The sequence below is a fragment of the Aulonocara sp. 'chitande type north' Nkhata Bay genome, linkage group LG6, assembly GCF_057382095.1.
Source record: "Aulonocara sp. 'chitande type north' Nkhata Bay isolate Kocher_YH1m ecotype deep benthic linkage group LG6, A_spYH_male_GT1.1, whole genome shotgun sequence".
NCBI classification, from domain to species: Eukaryota; Metazoa; Chordata; class Actinopteri; order Cichliformes; family Cichlidae; genus Aulonocara; species Aulonocara sp. 'chitande type north' Nkhata Bay.
The window spans coordinates 31,399,218-31,416,925 of NC_141349.1; the positions used below are offsets into that span (position 1 = coordinate 31,399,218).

Consider the following 17,708-nt stretch of genomic DNA (forward strand, 5'->3'; position numbering starts at 1 on the left):
TATGAATGTGTCAAACATTTCATTTTGGGCCCCGTGGAGATTAAAATCAAAGTGAAGAGAGGGATCTGCAATCTGGATAACCCATTGTAATTAAAGCATCGGCACATATTATTCATTGAACTTTGTGCGCTGTACGCCCTTGGTGTTTTTCACATTAATCCTTTTATCACCTACTATGCACTCATGTTTTCATGGTTTGTCATAATAGAATCAATGTAAGTCAGGCTACAATAACACCTACATATATAACTGTTAACCAAATGTCAGAAGTTTATTGTTTACATTGCTAGATGTACATTGAAAACCAGGTTTTTATAAAGAAACAGAGGCTAAACTACTGTATATATTACATCAAATGGCAATGTGTAACACTTTGAATATCCAGTCCAGAGTGAGATGCAAAGGATAAGTGTTTGCATGTTCATGTGTGTTGAAGACTTTTTTTTGCTAATTCTATCACATTGGAATTAGATTGCTTTCACAGGCTGCCATTATACTGTGTAGTCAAAAACATTTCCACAGAGGGAAAAACAAAATATGAATCAAAACATAAACATTTCACTGCAGATTATGAATCATTTCCTCCTTGGCAATGAGATGTGTGGTCTTGTTGACCAGAGACATAAGTGAGTTGAGTTTGTGTGACCAGTCGTTGAGCAGGTCATTGGGGTCTTTGGGCCGCTGAAAGTTGATGATGCCAGCCAGCCGGTCAACCTTGGCGTAGATGGTCTTGTTTACAACTAGGCTGGAGAGGAACTCCTCCGACTCCTGATAAAGTATTTAACGAGAGAGAGAGACCTGGGTTAGTGCCTCTTATTTATAGTTTTTGAGTGTAACTCGGCAGTTCCGAGTTACACTCAAAAACTACATTTAAATGAGTTATTTAGCTATATTGTTTTACTTACATCAACAGAGAGGTCAAGAAGGTTAGCCATCCTTTTCATTGTGATTCTCGTGTAATATTTGGCCATTATTCGGATGTTCTGGGGACAGCAGAAAACACGTGAAAATCATATCACGGTTATCAGTGCACATACAATGTACCTAAATATAAGAGCCAGACAGTTTATCCACTCAATCTGCATAAAGCTTCAGAGTCATCTTTATCTCAGTTGCCTCCATCGTATTTCTATTGTATGTCCAATTGTGTTCCATTTAGTCCTATTACATATTAATGATCAAGGAACTGACCTCACAGCCCATTGTTCATTCAGTGGGTTAAATTCAGTCATTGTGCAAATGTAGTATTTATAAGGCTGGGGAAACCTGCAGTCAGCTGAGACTGAAGAAGTCACTTGGATGACTGACAAAATGTTTCTCCCACTGAAAACGCTACGTCCAGATGAAGAGAATCAACCTTCTGGGATTAGTCCTTGTATCTATTTAAATTGAACTCAGTCTCTTGCTCATTATAAGAAAAAAAGGTTTTGAATGGTCCTGCCAACTACTTTACTTTAGTAAAAAACGAGGGGAAAACATGTCACCCACTGACAAGTTTAAAACTAAGAAAGCACTCAGAAAACCGTCAAAACTAAAACAAGTCTAACAAAGTGTCACAGTTGTGTGTTCAAACTCCAAGTGAGAAGCCCCTGCTCTCGACAATAGGACTTACATGCTCGACCACTCTATTCTTCAGGTCCTTCCACCTTTTCTCCCCTTCCTCTGTATAAGAGAAGACATCTGTTGCAGGGCTGTTGGGTGATCCGTCTCTCAGCTCTTTCCCATAATCCTCCACCAAGGAGGCCCAGCGCATTAACTCCATGGTAGTGAACTGTTTCAGAAGGTCCCTGGGACAAGAAGAATATTTATTAACAACCCCTCCCAATAAAACTTGTATCTACACCTTGCTACGGAGAGTACACACCCAGTATCAACATATGTGAACATTGCTGTGGTTAGCTCTCCCAAGTAGCTTAGGAAAAAGTACTGCCTTGAATTGTTTTGTTGATTTGTTTGGATTGTTTGATTACGTAATTATGTAGGAAAACAACGGCAAAAGAAGAAAAATGAAGCAAAACACAGTACAATACTGCTCCTCTTTTTTTGACTCAGTTTACTTATCTGAAATAAGTGGGAAGAAGTGCACACTTATTTAATCACATTCTTCCTTCATAAGATACTATTTAACCAACTTAATTATTGTTATAAACCTCAACAACAACAACAACAACATTATAAACACTTCCAATAACACAGAATATAAACAAAATGAAATACACAAAATAATAATCTGATCATCTTATATTTACAACTCCATAAGTTCACATCTGCACATGAAAGCCAAGTAACTCCACTTAGGGAATGTTAATTACAAAATCCAAATAAGCACAAAGTAACAACCAGAGACATTCACTGAAATTCAACATTGTCCCCTTCTTTACATCTCTTGAGGACCATATCCATACCATACCTCTCTTTTTGACCTGCTTCATGTTTGGACACTGATTCAACCTTTAACTGTCTGACTCCACACACTCAAACTAGAACTTTTCCTGGTAGTATACACCTTCCGTTTTGAAGTTGCAAAAACCCCTTAAATTATAACTTCATTCTCTCAGAAAAAAATGCTTTGAATATTTCCTGGTAGCTGATTATGTTTTGCTCTTAAAAAAAAAAAAAAAAAGTGCTGTCCAGAATTTCACAAGATCTACAAATTTTAATCATTTAATCTTTAAAAATAGTCAATTTATAAAGTCCTTGTAACCTGAATTGTAAATGATCATTACTGCCTTTAAAATAAATAAATAAATAAACAATAACAGTGGATGTGATGTACTTTTGTAGTTATTGCCCCAGACCTCTGCACAATAGCTTAAATAAGGTGAAGCCAGCAAATCATCACCAGAGCAGAAAATATTACCATCATCAGCAAACAGCAACATTTTTAAATAGTTTTTAGCATTTTCTTGAGATAAAAACATTTAGCAACTTCGCTAAAATAGCAAATACCCACTGTGTGTGGGACTGTCCACAAAGATTCATATAGTAATTGAGAAAAGGTAGCAAGCTACATTATACTGTAACATATATTGTGTTTTCTTTGTATTTTTCTATTATCTAGCCACAACACATCTGTAGCTTACTTTTTTAGAGTACAGCAGCACCAAAAGAAGCAAAAATTATTTCTCACTTGTATTTCGGGATTTCTTCCAGTTTCTTGTCTCCACTGATTCTGTGCACAAGGTCTGACTGCTCGTTCTCATAGGGTGAAAGAATCACATAGAGCACCACACTCTTCAGGGCCTGAAAGACAAAAAAGTAGCTGCAGCACTCAACAAGCAACGAGCAAACTAGACATACAGGAAGAAAAAAAAAAAAAAAAGGAAAAACAAAAAAGACCTAATTAACTGTTACACATAAATACAGATTTCAGTAACAGGACTAAGAGAACGTCTCCCTCCAATACTTTAGGACACATTTAGTCAGGTTAATCAAATACACTTGATTAACTGATCATCAGCAAGCACGATCACCTCTTTAATGGTGGATGGTTTGCTGGACAATGATTCCAAGGACACCAGCAAATCTATAACAGATTGACGCTTTTTTTTTTCAGCCAAAGTGTTGCAATGGCCCAGTCAAAGTCCAGTCCAGATTAAAATGCTGCAGGGTGACCTTAAGAGAGCTGTGCATAAACAAATGCCCACAAAGCTTAGTGATCTGAAGCAGTTTTGGGGGCTGAGATTCCTCCACAACACTGTGAGAGACTGAGTTATACAGAAACTATTACTTCAAGTTATTCCTGTCAAAAGTAGTTCTACTACCCATTGAATCTTAGGGCGTACTGGGGTGCGTGTACTGGGTTTTGTGCCCCCTCCCCAGACACACACACACTAACTTTTGTTAAATAATTACATGATGCAATACGTCATCTGTTATTGCTCATCTGAGGTTGTATTTATCTCACTTTAAGACCTGCAAATATTACAAAAAACAACAAAACCACAAAAAAACCCAGTATCATTTTCTACAGGAAACCCCTGTCATTATTTGTAAACAAGTCAGCAAGCTGAATTTGCTAATCACAAAGTTAAACATCCGTTAAAACAACCTTTATACTCTTGACAGTAAATATATATATATATATATATATATATATATATATATATATATATATATATATATATATATATATATATATATATATATATATATATATATATACATATATATATATACACACACACACACACCTGTTGCCACTTGCTGCTGTCCTCCAAGATGCAAGGGGTATCATAAATGGCCCTGTAGTGTTTGCAGATGGACAGGTAGGAGCCCTCATGCTGGTCCACCTGAATCATCAGGTTGTAGTACTTCAACTTCTGCTCCTGAGTTGTTCATGAGAAAAAAGTTTGATTAGGTCAGCCCTTGAAGCTAAAACCTACCAAACTGATACAAGAGGGTACAGATGCCACCCATGAAAATACATTAAAATATATTTCATTGCCATCTTTAATTAATTAATTCCCAGTTCCTGGTCTGTTTCATACCTCTGTGCCCTCCTCTTGGAAAAACTTGGTGTTTATCTTCTTGCTGATGATCTGGGTACGAATGTAATCCTTGACAGCAATGCAAAGCCTCATCTGTTCCAATATAAACTCCACCTTCTCCTTTTTCTCCATTGAGCCATATGTCTCCACCTGATCAGAACATGCGTGAGTAATGAATGGGAATATTTATTTAATCTTAATCTATGTATTTTTAAACTATAGTCATACAAATTATAAAATCTCCCCCATACACCCAACAGCAATAAGGAAACAACAACTGCTGCACAGACCTCGTCATCTTGAAGGTATAAAATTGAAACCATCTGTTCCTTACCTGTAATTCTTGAAGAATGGCAGCTGCCTCTTTGACCTCTCCATTTTGCTCCTTGATATTAGCTAAGGTCTTTGTTAGCCTGGCACGCTCGATCTCCACATAGATCTGTGACGTGGACAAATTTAGAGTGTTAGTTAAGCAAATAGTTACTATGACCTGCCTTCAACAGACAACAGACATTTGCAAAATAGTTGTGTGTAAACCAGACCACATTAATTTGTGATTGGAAGTTTAGGCATGTGAAAAAAAAAAAAAGAATTTTTCATTCCGTTTTTCACTGAACTGAATTTTTCAAGAATTTCATTGATTACAAAAAAAATTCACCTTTCAGATTTTAGGTAACTGTGACCGTATTCAACCTGCAATGCTTAAGCTAGCCTAATCTCTCATTATTTAGCTGTAACTTCTTTGATAGCTTTCCAAATCTATACAAATTTTCAGATATCAACATTAAATCACATATATTCCAGACCTTTCCAGCTGTCACAGTGCGAAGTGTGTCGATTAGCCTCAGCTTGATGGTGAGATCAGTCACAGCATCCACATACTTGTAGCATTCTTGGACCATTTTGGCAACAGCCTAATAGAGGAAAAACAAACAAATAAACAAAAACAACTAACAGATTCAGGTTGTATTAACTTTCAAAGAATGGTTGTGGGTTATTAAGTTAAGCTTATTAAAAGAGCTCTGAATTTAAGGACTTGTCTTGACTAAATTTTGTCGGAGTGGTACTTTCCAAAAAAGTGTATTTAGCATTTTACCCCTCAGAGGAAATCATTTCAAAACAGATCCTGATCTTACACTATAGATAACATTGCAGCATGTTTTCATTAAAAACAGTTACATGACCAGTAATTATGATTGCTCATGTAACTGAGCAATATATTTATACATTGTAATACAATTTGAAAAAAGGCTTTAGAAGCATGATAAAATGTTTCTGTATTAAGACTGTAGATTCAGAAGAATGTTTTAGGACAGAATTGATACAAAACAGGAATCAAGACAAAAGAGGTATGTAACCTGTTTGAGCTGACTCCTCCGTTTGGTGAGTAGCATGATGTTTTCATTGAGTGCATCCCAGTCCTTGGCTTCATAACACATCTGAACCACAGCCACAAGGATTCTGGAGGTTGATACCATGTCTGATGCCTGCACAAAGGTTAAAGGCAGATTAAAAAAACAAACAAACAAGCAAACAAACCAAAAACAACAACAATAAAAAAAATACATGTTAACCAATATACATTGCAATCATTAAAAATAATTTCTTATTTCATCAACACATCTTTCAGTTTTACTGTTTTACAAAAAAGACGTTGCAAAGAGAATTATGCGACACTGTTCTCTGGTTAACCGTGTCCATTCGTTTACACTCCTATGATCAGCTGCACCTATTAAAGACTGGGTCTGAATCTGACATCTACAAATAGTTTGAGAATGGAAAAACAACTTTAACTTAAGAATGTGTTTTAATCTCAATTTATATTATTTATGTTACTGTCACATCGGACCCGAGTTCTTAGATGTATTTCTGCAGCTAAATGGTCAAGAACACAAATTGCAACAGTGTACATCGACTTACTGTTCTGGTTTGCTTCTCCAATGATAACAAGCTCTCGATAGCTTCCTGCAACTTGCCCTCCTGCGACAGAAGAATGCACAAATACAGTGTCAGATATATTTATTGCTGTAAGCTGACAACAGGTAAGTCCTGCTTTTGTACCAGCAAAATGTTTAAGTCACTTTTCCAGGTTGGCAAACTAGCTAAAGGTTTAGCTAACGCTAAGAATACTAGCATGCTAGCGAGTATAATAACAAATAAATACCTGCGTGTGTGTGTAAACAGAGTACACTGGAAGTTTATGGAAGTAAAAAAATCCTCAAATTACAAAGTAAAGTATATTTACTGTATATTTGGTCATAAGAGCTATCCAGACAAAGCCAGTAACGCTAGATGCTAGTCTGAATGCTAACACTGATCTCGCTGCACCATGACTCAGCCGGCGCTGGCCTCTTTTACAACCCGCTTACTTTAGCCATTTTTTCACATTCCGGGAGACGCTGGTCTACAGTTGAACTGTAGTCGATCTCCATCTTGACAATCCTCCCATCGGATCTTTCAGATCGCTCCTCAGACATCTTTGCAGTGTACAAATGAAGATAGCGCACGGAGCTTTCTTTTCCTGCGGACCACTGTTTTACTTGTCAAACGAACGATGCTGCGAAAGCGACCAATCAAAGTCGAGAACTAAACTTCTGTCCGAGGCGCCTGAAGGACCGACTATGGACCCCGGTATTTGTCAGGCAGACCTGGTAAAATCCTGATTTTCCCTGATCGTTGGTCAGTAAGTTTATAGTTAAATAATTTAAAGAGTCTGACGTTGAGTGGAATCTTTTAGTCTTTGACTAAAGTTCAGAAGAATGGATACGAATCTATTTATGTTAGTTACAGAGACAGAATACAATAAATAAATGAATAAAAGTTTCCTTAATAATAGATTTTAGGGACTCGTGGACAGGTGACCAGTCTGCCCCAGTGTTAATATTATATATAGAGCCAGACATTAACACCTATGGTCAAATTAGAGTCAACAATTAGCTTAAACCCATGCCTGAAGGAGGAGGACAGAGTACCCAGAAAAAACATGTAAACACTACACAGAAAGGCACCAGATTAGATTTAGACCAACGACCTTCTCGGAATAATATTAATAATACAATTTAAATTCAAATACGTTTACTCAGACGGTCATTTTAATCTGTCTAAGCTGTTCTTTTGACATTAAAAAAGACGATATAACCATGCATCACCAGCAGGATGTGCTGATTCACCATTTTATAGCTCAATTCATTACTCAAAGCAAACCGCAAAATAACATCTTGAGTGAGTTCGAGTTTATTACATTAATGATGAAGCCAAACGTGCTTAAATTGGGACATAAGTGTTTGTATGGTGTAGTTGGGTGTAGGCGACCTGTCGCTGCACTAATTACTTATTCCGGACGCTCCATTAAAACCTTATTGTTACCGTTTAAATATTTGGCTTCATGTGATTGAATAGTTCCTTATGATGAGCTGCTTGCTGTTGCTTTAACTGAAGAACATACTCACATATTGGCATACATACTAGTAAAACTAATCAGTCTTTATTTCATAGATATTGCAAAAAGCCTGCTCATATATGTTTGACATGCTCAGTATATTTGTTATGTGGCCGACTGAAAGAGACTGCCATATCTGTCCGCCGCTGGCATCAAGTGAAAAAAGTATAGTGGATATGAACTGCCTGGTATGGCTTTCCCTCCACAGTAAAAACAAAACAAAACAAAACAAAACAATCAATCAAACAAAAAAACAAACAAAAAAACACTCCTGTGGCAGTAAGACTATGCTGTTTTACATTGCTGTTCATATATTTTACTTAATTTGCTCTTAGACACGAGGACTATAATGGTGACAAGGCTAAGAGTAATGGTTGAGCGTTTTGGTGGAATCACCACTGACCACATAGCTTAGAGGAAATAAGAAGCCATACTTTAAAGAATAATAGTGGAAATCATGTCGGTGGTGAAGACTGAAATGGAACAGACACATTATTTTACCATTCACAGAATAAAGCCTCACGTGCTTGGCAATCATCAATCAAATGGTCAGGGTGAGTGAAGAACTTTGTGAATGGACAGGATTTGATTGAATGAACACATCGTGTAATTGCAGCAGTCCACCAGGAGGTGTCCTTTTAATGTGTGCATTGATGTGTGCTTTGAAAGGCTCCCAGTAAATAGAGCCAATGTGGGTCAGTGATTTTCTTCCTCCTGGCAGAGAAAGCCCCTAAGCCCTGAACTAGAATCAGTTTGATCCCAGGGCAGGCTCAGTCAGCATAGACCTCAGAGGCCTGGTAAACTGAACATGACTCGGCTCTGTTGAGAGAAAGATCAAATATGGAACAAGAACTCTGATTGCGAAGGCATAAAAATAATCTCAGCATACTTTCCAGACTTCAAAACCATCAGGAAGAGCTCAGCGTGAGATTGAGCTTCAGATGGTCTCATCATTATTGTGATCATCAGTACAGTCAGCAACAAAAATGTCGTAAATGTCATTATTTTAGCCAGACATTTGACGATTTTAACATAGCATACTGTTGTACAAGTGCAAAATATTTTTGTGGATCAGAGTTCATTGTTATCTACCGAGAAGGATTTTAGATCCAACAGTGTGGGTCAAATCAAGGAAAATTGTATTTTTAAGGAATCTTGAAACTGTGAAACTTTAGACGGTATGCCTGTGTATAATTTTTATAGGACAGTGATTACAGAGTTCAGTGGGTACCTTGACACTGTAATGAGAACTGTATTCCCACCATACTTGCCCACGATCCCACAGAGACAGGCATCTGCTGGTCTTTAAAGGATCGTGGGAGATTCTCTAAACACTGTAACAGTAAAACAGCAGAAGTGATCATATGTGGTGCACATGAAGAACAGAGCCCATACAGAGGCCAGAGGGTGCATTGACAAAGGTACTGAAAGGCTCTGAAATGGGGTGGCATGCTCCAGTGTACTTCAAGTGGGTGTCCTGTGGTTACTCTGGCTTCCTACTAAAGACCAAAGACATACACGTAAGGCTAATTGGTGATTCTAAACTGGCTGTGGATGTGAGGTTCTTGAATTGTGTAATTAAAGTGTAACTTGCAGTCGGAAGCCTTTTAAGTGGTCAGTAAAACTATTCTGTTGTTGTGAACCTGCAGGCACAAATACCCACAATATAAGAAAACCTGTAAAAGTAAGCAAATTCAAAACAACCTGAACTGAGATTAAAACAGAGATCAAAAGAGAGTTTTAGAGGGATCATAAGATTATAAAAGCACCTTTTCTGCCATTTAAATGTCTTGGAAACGTCCAAATCCCACACACGCCACTGCTTTGAATGCACAGACTAGTTTGCAGTGAGTAAAATTTGTGCTTTTTTCCAAGCTCACATTTTTATTTATTTATTTTTGTGTTAATAATGCAGCGCCTGATGTCATCTGTAGATCAGATGACATCGGGCGCTAATCTCTTTTCTAATCAACACAGACGTTATTGAAATTTTTGGGCCGTCTTTAGGTCAAGTAGTTACGCGAAAGACCATCACTGTTCGACAGCCGGGGGGGTTTAAGATAAACACAGACTGTCAGAAATTAAATACAGGCTTTGGATTTTAAGAAGCTCTTCCTTGTTTTATGTGTCACTGACTAATGAATTAAACCTTTGTGTGACTGTGCTTCATGCAAGGAATGAGTTTTGTGATATCTTAGGACCTGTCTTAAGACATGTCTTATCATATGGTTTTGAGGCATTTAAAAGAATGTCATATTTACCCAGGACATGGCTATAAAACAGTTACACAGTTGTATCTTAGGCTTCTTTTTAATGGAGGCATGAAGCACATTTTTGGTATTCCCCTTTGAAATCCATAAAAAAAAAAAACAATACCACCCATGCATCTCTGGAGTGGTAACAGAATTCGAATACAGCAATGATTAAATTCAATTTAGTGTACTATAGTACTGTGGACCGTGGTTCAGGGGGTTGGGAAGCTCATCTTGTAACTGGAAGGTTGCCGGTTCGATCCCCAGCACTGTTTGTCTTGGTCATTGTGTCCTCGGGCAAGACACTTCACCTACCACCTACTAGTGATGGCCAGAGGGGCCGATGGCGTGACATAGCAGCCTCGCTTCTGTCAGTCTGCCCCAGGCCAGCTATGCCTACCACCAGTGTGTGAGAGTGAATGAATAGTGGAGTTGTAAAGCGCTTTGAGGGTCTCGAAATACACTATGTCAATGCAATCCATTATTAATATAGCAGCCGTGGATGTGTTTCTGTGCTTTGGGTTTAATAATCCTTTACCTTACTGGGCTGTTTGAAAGCCAAATATGTGAATCACGGTGTATTTTATAAGACGTTCTTTTCAGTGCAAGCTCAGGTAAATTTAGCACTTAAATTAATATTTGCAGCTTCCCGAGGTTCACAAAGAAGTGGCACATGCTTTATTGCTGTGCCAGCGGGGTTAATTTTCTTGAGTGCTGTATTATGCAAGTTCTTTCTTTGAAAATGTGACTCATTTTGTTCATAAGGCCCAAGTAAAATGGTGCTACTTAATGTTAGACCATTAACTAGAACACAACAAGGAAAACTGTAAACATTTCTCTCAAAAAAGTGTTTTGAATCAATGTTAATCACTTGAATCTTCATTCAGTTAAGTTTATTAAGAAAGATGAGTTGAGTTGATGAGGAGCTCAAGCTTTGTGTTAAAGTTATCTTTTGTTATTCCCAATATATGGTGTAAAAACTTACATTGCTGTGAGGAAACTCACATTACATGATGCTTGTTTTCATATAGCTCTTCTGTAGCAACTGTGCCACCAGATATTTTGAGTTAATGTTAACTGATCACTTAATAATGTATCCCTGTAAGGCAAGGCAAGGCAAGTTTATTTGTATAGCACAATTCAACAACAAGGTGATTCAAAGTGCTTTACAGAGACATTAGAAACAAGAACAAATAAAAAGCATGATTTAAAATTGAATAAAACAAGCAAATAAACTAACTAACTAATTAACAAACAAACAAACAAACAACAGTATATAAAATCAAAACAGATAAAATCAGAACAGTAGATAAAATCAGTAGTTAAATGTAAGTTTTGAAATTTAAGCTTAAAGTGTGGATTTGGTGCTTTATTCAAATGCAGCTGAGAACAGGTGAGTCTTCAACCTGGATTTAAATAAACTGAGTGTTTCAGCTGATCTGAGGCTTTCTGGGAGTTTGTTCCAGATATAAGGAGCATAAAAGCTGAATGCAGCTTCTCCGTGTCTGGTTCTGACTCTGGGAACTGATAAAAGACCGGATCCAGATGACCTGAGGGATCTGGATGGTTCATACTGGGTCAGGAGGTCATTGATGTATTTTGGTCCTAAACCATTCAGAGCTCTTAAAGCAATCAATGCCTTTAAGAGCATTAAATGTTTTAGCTATTAGGTGTGTGATCTGTACTTTAACATTAACGAGGCCACAGTCATGCACAAACTGGTCACATTTGCAATTTTTTTATATTCTTACAATGCTGTAACATTTTTTTTAAAATAATGTACGACATCTATTTGAATTTATTCTCTGTGTTAAAGTATGGCGGATTCTAGCAGGCGTAGCTGACACTAATGGACAGCAGCATTACTGTCACTGACAAAATGTCTTGTTTTCAAAAGGAACTCACAAACTACAGAAATCCAATTACAAATACAGAGTGTTATACAAGTACCAGAAGGTACTTACTGAACTCTACTGGAGTCAGAAATATTAGCACCAATATTCTGAAGGTCTTGCAAAGTTTTTCCCTTCAACCCTTACTTAGGATGAGACAAAGATCTGTGCTTGTGTTAAAAGAGGGCACTGGCTGTCAATGTTAAAATAATAAATGAAGGTTATGGAACAGTATAATAATAGTTCCCAGATCCTTTAGGCCAAATGTTTGGTCAAGTGAGTTAACAATCCTGACTTCCTCTCTTCAGATATGTTGTGAAACCTGTGTGTTTTTAATGGGTGAATTGTGCAAACTGTACAGTTCGTTTACATCCCACTGAAAGGCCAACATTAGTAGCTGCAGTTTATAGGACACATGTTTGCTGTCTTGGCTCTCAGGTATCGTGATGGTCCTACTGAAAACAACAAATGAACCATAACCCTTGTATTTAGCTTCTCCTTAGTTCCTCTCCAGCTATCTGAAGCCATCTGGACTAAGAACGCAGTACACAGCATAACCCCTAACTCATTTTAAAATGCTGTAGTGTCTGATCCTCTCAAAATGTTCCCATCATACTCACCCTGCTGAAACTATCTAAAACTCTTTATAGCTCACTCTCAGTGGTCTGTGTGCATATGTGCTAAATGCGTCTTTGATCGAGAAGCAAAAGCACTATGTAGACGTGTGAGAGGAGGTTGGGGGGAGTGCAGCAGTGAGCTGATGTTTCCTGTGCTGTGGTTGAGCAGACCGATGTTTCCAGCAAGCCGCTTCGTATTTCAACCGGCCAAGCAGAGGAAAGAAGGGGGGCCTAGACTGCTGCTAAGTGCTTACATTTTCCGATACCCCTGCGAGCTGTTTTTACAAGTGTGAGTGTTTGTGTCCGGGGGGCGGAGGGGGTTGCAGAGGGCCTCGTTCTCATCTGACTGAAGGACTCGTTTAAACCGCAGTTTTACTGCCTACAAGCTGAAGGCTGCTTAACAAACGCTGCTTTAAGAAGCCTTCAGCTTTACTCGTCAGCAGTTTAGCTTTTTACTTCTTGTGGCATCCCCAACAGAAAGCTGTGCAGCCAGCATGCAAAAGGCAATGCCACATCCGGTGAATTAGCTTTTTCAAAATAATAGCTTAAATAATCGCACCCTAAACTTTAAAGCAGGTTTTTATTTAATGGAAATAAAATGTAATCCACTAAATCTTGAATAATCACTTTTTTCTTTTTCTTTAAAAATATAAATTAAAGATCTTTTGTTTTTAGTGCAAATAAGAAATTTGCTTTTGCATCTTTGTACTTAGTCATTTACAAATTAACTGAAAGTTAAGTTCGACCAGTGTTTGATGCCCACAGATATAATTAGTTTTGGCAGTTTGATGATGAACAGAATTATTAAACAACTCGCATAATATAAACACATTCAGACTAAAAATTAAAGGCATTAAGGAGGAAGGAGTTGCACTATGTTTTAATGGATCTAGAAAAAAAAGCACGATAGGGTGCAAGGAGAGGAACTGTGGTACTGTATGAGGAAGCCGGGAGTGGCAGAGAAAGATGTAAGGGTTGGTGAAGCATACATATGAGCACGGTGAGACAGTGGTGAGTGTGCAGTAGGAGTGACAGTGGGGGTGGCATTACATCAGGCATCAGATACAGAATACATGTGTGTGATTGAGAGGAAGACGGGTGAAACAGTGAAGATGCAAGGAGCAGAGGTAGTGAAGGTAGATGCTAGTGACAGGGTGAGATGGAGGCAGATGGTCTACTGTGGTGAGTGGTGACCCATAAAAGGAGCAGCCTGAAGAAGAAGAAGAAGAAGCCACACACAGGGCAACATTTTCATGTAACACCATAGTGATGCAAGTTCTTAAAAAATTGTTATTCTTAATAAAATATCCTCCTCTGTGAAACCAACATCAACTTTTCACTACTTTCATCTTCTCTGTGGACTTCCCCCCCCTCTCCTGCCTGACAGCCCCATGGTTAACATCCGTGGTCCAGTATATCCACGGTCCCTCCTCTGCACATGCCCAAACCACCTTTCCTAATGTTGTCCTCAAACTCACTTCCAATTGAAACTTGCAAAAAAAGTAACCTGTGCCTTTTGACCCTTTGGAATATGGCGTTCCACTTTCTGGCAATACAAAATAGAATAAAGTATAAATAGTTAAGTGAAAAATATGTCGCCAAACAACAACAATGATGTGTATGTGTAGAAAACGGGATCAATTCAAATTGCAGTCGCACACTTCTGCTCTTATTTTAATGGTCCATATGCTCACTTCCGGTTGTGTCCAGCGTCATTTGCTTCAACTTGACGCGTCATCAGTGTGTTGGGAGGGAACAACCCAGAACCGAGTTCACTTCTCCTCTCACGTTCAGCGCCTAAGACTGCGTCCTCTGGTTCTGATGAAAGTAGTGAGCCGGAACTCCGGGAGCGTTTTATAACTCGGGCTACGCGTCCCCTCACATGCTCTGACACGTCTCCAGACTGTACACACATCCCGTCGGTCGGCGGAGGGAACCTTTACTCGGCTGGTTTGACACATTGTGAATAAACAGAAAAGAGGGGGGAAGATGCTGATGAAGGAGTACAGGATATGCATGCCCCTCACAGTAGAGGAGGTAAGTTCTCCACCACTTGTTTCTTTTGTTATTTTTTAAATCACGAGCGGGGTTCAGTGCTGTTCGGACGACCTTAGCGGCTAACGCCATGGGTTTGCTTGTCCCAGACATGTGGCAGGAGGTCATATGAAGTGAGAAATGCGTTCAGGTTAACTTCACTGGAGACTAATCTATTATCTGCGCTTTATGCACACTTCTCCGCCTTTATCGGCACTTTTCTACTCGCACTTTAAATCACTACTTTTTGTCTGATAACGCATAGCAACACAAAGAACTCCCAATACAAGCAGGTGCCTTTGCACAGCTCGTAAAACGCTTCCATCAAATATAAAACCAATCATAGATCCGATTGTTTGATCAGCTGGTGGCAGAATTGCGTACAGTGGCAGTGTGCTCTCACTCTTCCTCTTACGGCCGCACACTCTAACTTGCTCACATGCAGGCAATTACATGCATATTACATTGCATTGATGTAATGCTGCACACGATGACACTAACACAATGCAGAGCAGGGGTCGGCACACTGATACCTGCATGCACTTGTGCCGCACGCGGCGATGTCAGAAAGAATTGTCCATTGTCTGTATTCAACCTATTTGTCTGTTTGGTCCCGTGACACAGTCTAAAATTAGAAGGTGAAGACGATCGCTGCTCTCTTGTCCTGGCATGCTTGCTGTACAGCACAACAGCATGTTTATCAATTGTCACCCAGGCCTTTGTTTTTCTCATTCATCTCCATCCCTCTTGTCGTTGTGATGTGTGGGTATAGGGGGTGGTGTTCTTATGGCTGGGGGCTGGTATAGTCACGTGGAACAATGCTTTCCAGTGGCATCTCCTCAACCCCAGACTTTAAGAGTAAAATCCACATGAGACTTGGTCATCTCTGAGGAAAGAAACAAGTATTGTAAAGCGTGAGCAGATAATGAGACCATTTTTTTGTCAGGCCTTTTACGGGGAACTTATTCATTCATATTTTCCTCATTTTTGCTCTCTGATTCATACATGGATGTGGTGATTGAGTTCTCCAACAGCAAATGTGTGTAACCCTCATTATATTCTTGTTTTCTGACACCTTCAGGATTTGAGGAAATCATGATTAGAGATGCAGGAAGAGAGGATTTTTGCACTGAAGTGCAGTTACACGCATCTCCCGTTTACATGTACAGCCTTACACAGTAATTTTAGATTCACTGGGAAAATCTTGCCGCATGTAATAAGTTCACTTTTCTTGCCATGGCCAGCAGCAGTTTTCTCAACACAGAGACTACGCAAAGTTTCACACCAACAATTCATGTAGAGACCTGCGGTTAAAAGGGAGAAGTCATTTTCTTGCACAAGGGTGTTACAGGGACAGTGTGCTCATGCCTGTGTTCTTAAACACCTTTGTGGTGGTGTGTGTGTGTGCGGTGATAATGCGTCTTAGCGTTCACACATGCTTTTTTTTCCATTCAGTAAAGCAGCCTTTCCTGTGAACATTTTATAAGCTTAGAGGAATAGCGAGCACTTTCTTGTCACGTCGGTTTAACTTGTGAACAGATGGTAGTTATGAGAAGCAAGAACAGTGTAATCAAAGGCTCAATCTGCAATCGCGTTTTCAACAAGAGGGTCACCCTAGCACGAAAAATTCAAAGCACCACATTGGATGCTGCTGTTTTTTCCTTTATTTACAAGTCTGCTGATACGTGGGAGCACCTGACAACCGCTTATGTGTATATTTATGAGAATATGCTGAGCCAATGACACTTTCATTTACCAGTTCGTACACTTTACAGTGAGGCTTGACTTTTTGGCACCTGCTGTTTTAACTTCCTGTTGCTATTTTTTCCTTCCTCTGCAGTCGGGCTAGACCCAAACTATGAAAAGCACACGTAAACTCAGAGTGAACTTAAAAAACCCCAAACCCTGCTATTTATGGTTATTGTCAAGCTTTAAAACCCTTATTGAGGTTTGTATGATGAGGTGCAATGAAGCTAAACAAAATACTTAAATATACTCTTAGAAATACAGTAAAATTGGAAGTATAAGGAGTGTAGCGTGTATGTAGTTAAAGGTGAAGAAAAAAATAATATGGACCAAAATGCTCAAAAACACTGATGCTTTTGTACTGTACTCAGAATCTGATAGTTAAAAAGAAAACAGGGATGGAGACATTACTCTTACTTTTCAGCAAACAAGGAGGAGAGTGGTCATCCACTACTGCTCACACAGGCCCCGCGCTTTGCTTCTTTTTTTATTTGTGAAGATAAATCCATGTTTGGATGAAACACAGGAAGCAGGGCACCATTGTTTGCTGACAGTCCTGTTACAGAAAGGAACCTCCTTAATGATCTGGGGGAAAAACATATTAGGCTGTAGTTTGGCCTGTTTGTTCTTACTATTCTTATCAAGCCTGCACACATTGAGCTGAGTGTCGTCCCCTCGCTCCTGAAAATCCAGTTTCCTGCCAGTCCAAAGGGATAGGAAGGATGGATTAAGATAATGAAAGACGGAAGGGTAGAGTAGACAGATGAGGCATAAGGACAAACCGCGTTGTGCTGCCGGTTGATGTGCTGAGCAGAAGGGAAAGGATGGCAGAGAGGACAAGAAGAGTGGAGTGGAGTGGGGGTAATGGGGGAAGTTCTGGGAGATCTTTTTTCCCCTTATAAGCTCCCTTGTGTCATAAACCGATACTGCGTACGTACGTGCACTTAGATTCTTAGAGTCGTGGGGACATGTAAGGTCACATCTTTCTGTGTGTCGTCTCTGGGAAGAGATCACTGTCTGCTGCTTGCTGTGTTGCGTCATTCGAGCCCTACTACTGAGGTTGGACTGGTTATCCGTGCTGTGTTTATACAAGTTTAACAAACATCATGCGCACTGAAGGAATCATTTAGCAATACCAGAGTGTATGAGCTGCTCTGTGAGGCTCAGTTCTCTTTCCTCTTAATCATCTCTGGGTGATGATTAAGATGCCTGCGGGATGTGTTCCTGACGTATTACTG

The 17,708-nt window shown here is 39.1% G+C and overlaps 2 protein-coding genes across 2 annotated transcripts in view; one reads left to right on the forward strand and one right to left on the reverse strand.

The window, feature by feature from the left end:
* Nucleotides 1–246: 246 nt before the first annotated feature.
* psmd12 (proteasome 26S subunit, non-ATPase 12) lies at nt 247–7,102 on the reverse strand. The gene is made up of 11 exons (XM_086296313.1): nt 6,860–7,102; nt 6,411–6,470; nt 5,849–5,977; nt 5,297–5,404; nt 4,825–4,929; nt 4,491–4,640; nt 4,194–4,328; nt 3,131–3,243; nt 1,613–1,787; nt 906–983; nt 247–768 (listed from the first exon to the last, which is right to left on the reverse strand). Exons 1-11 carry the CDS (start codon nt 6,965–6,967, stop codon nt 559–561), a joined length of 1,371 nt encoding a protein of 456 aa, XP_086152439.1. The 5' UTR covers nt 6,968–7,102; the 3' UTR covers nt 247–558.
* Nucleotides 7,103–14,432: 7,330 nt separating this feature from the next.
* LOC147328138 (cytoplasmic phosphatidylinositol transfer protein 1-like) overlaps nt 14,433–17,708 on the forward strand; it is a 77,491-nt gene continuing 74,215 nt past the window's right edge. The window contains exon 1 of the mRNA XM_086296314.1: nt 14,433–14,727. Within this exon, the coding sequence (XP_086152440.1) occupies nt 14,680–14,727 (48 nt within the window). The 5' untranslated portion in view covers nt 14,433–14,679. The remainder of the gene's footprint in view (nt 14,728–17,708) is intronic.

Bases quoted from the DNA above. Each gene is read 5' to 3' on its own strand.
- psmd12 (XM_086296313.1), bottom strand. From the start codon at position 6,967: ATGTCTGAGGAGCGATCTGAAAGATCCGATGGGAGGATTGTCAAGATG. The intron at 4,930-5,296 runs GTCTGGAATATA...TCCACGTCACAG, and splicing joins GCACTGTGACAGCTGGAAAG to ATCTATGTGGAGATCGAGCG. The intron at 769-905 runs GTAAGTAAAACA...ATACTTTATCAG, and splicing joins TTCTTGACCTCTCTGTTGAT to GAGTCGGAGGAGTTCCTCTC.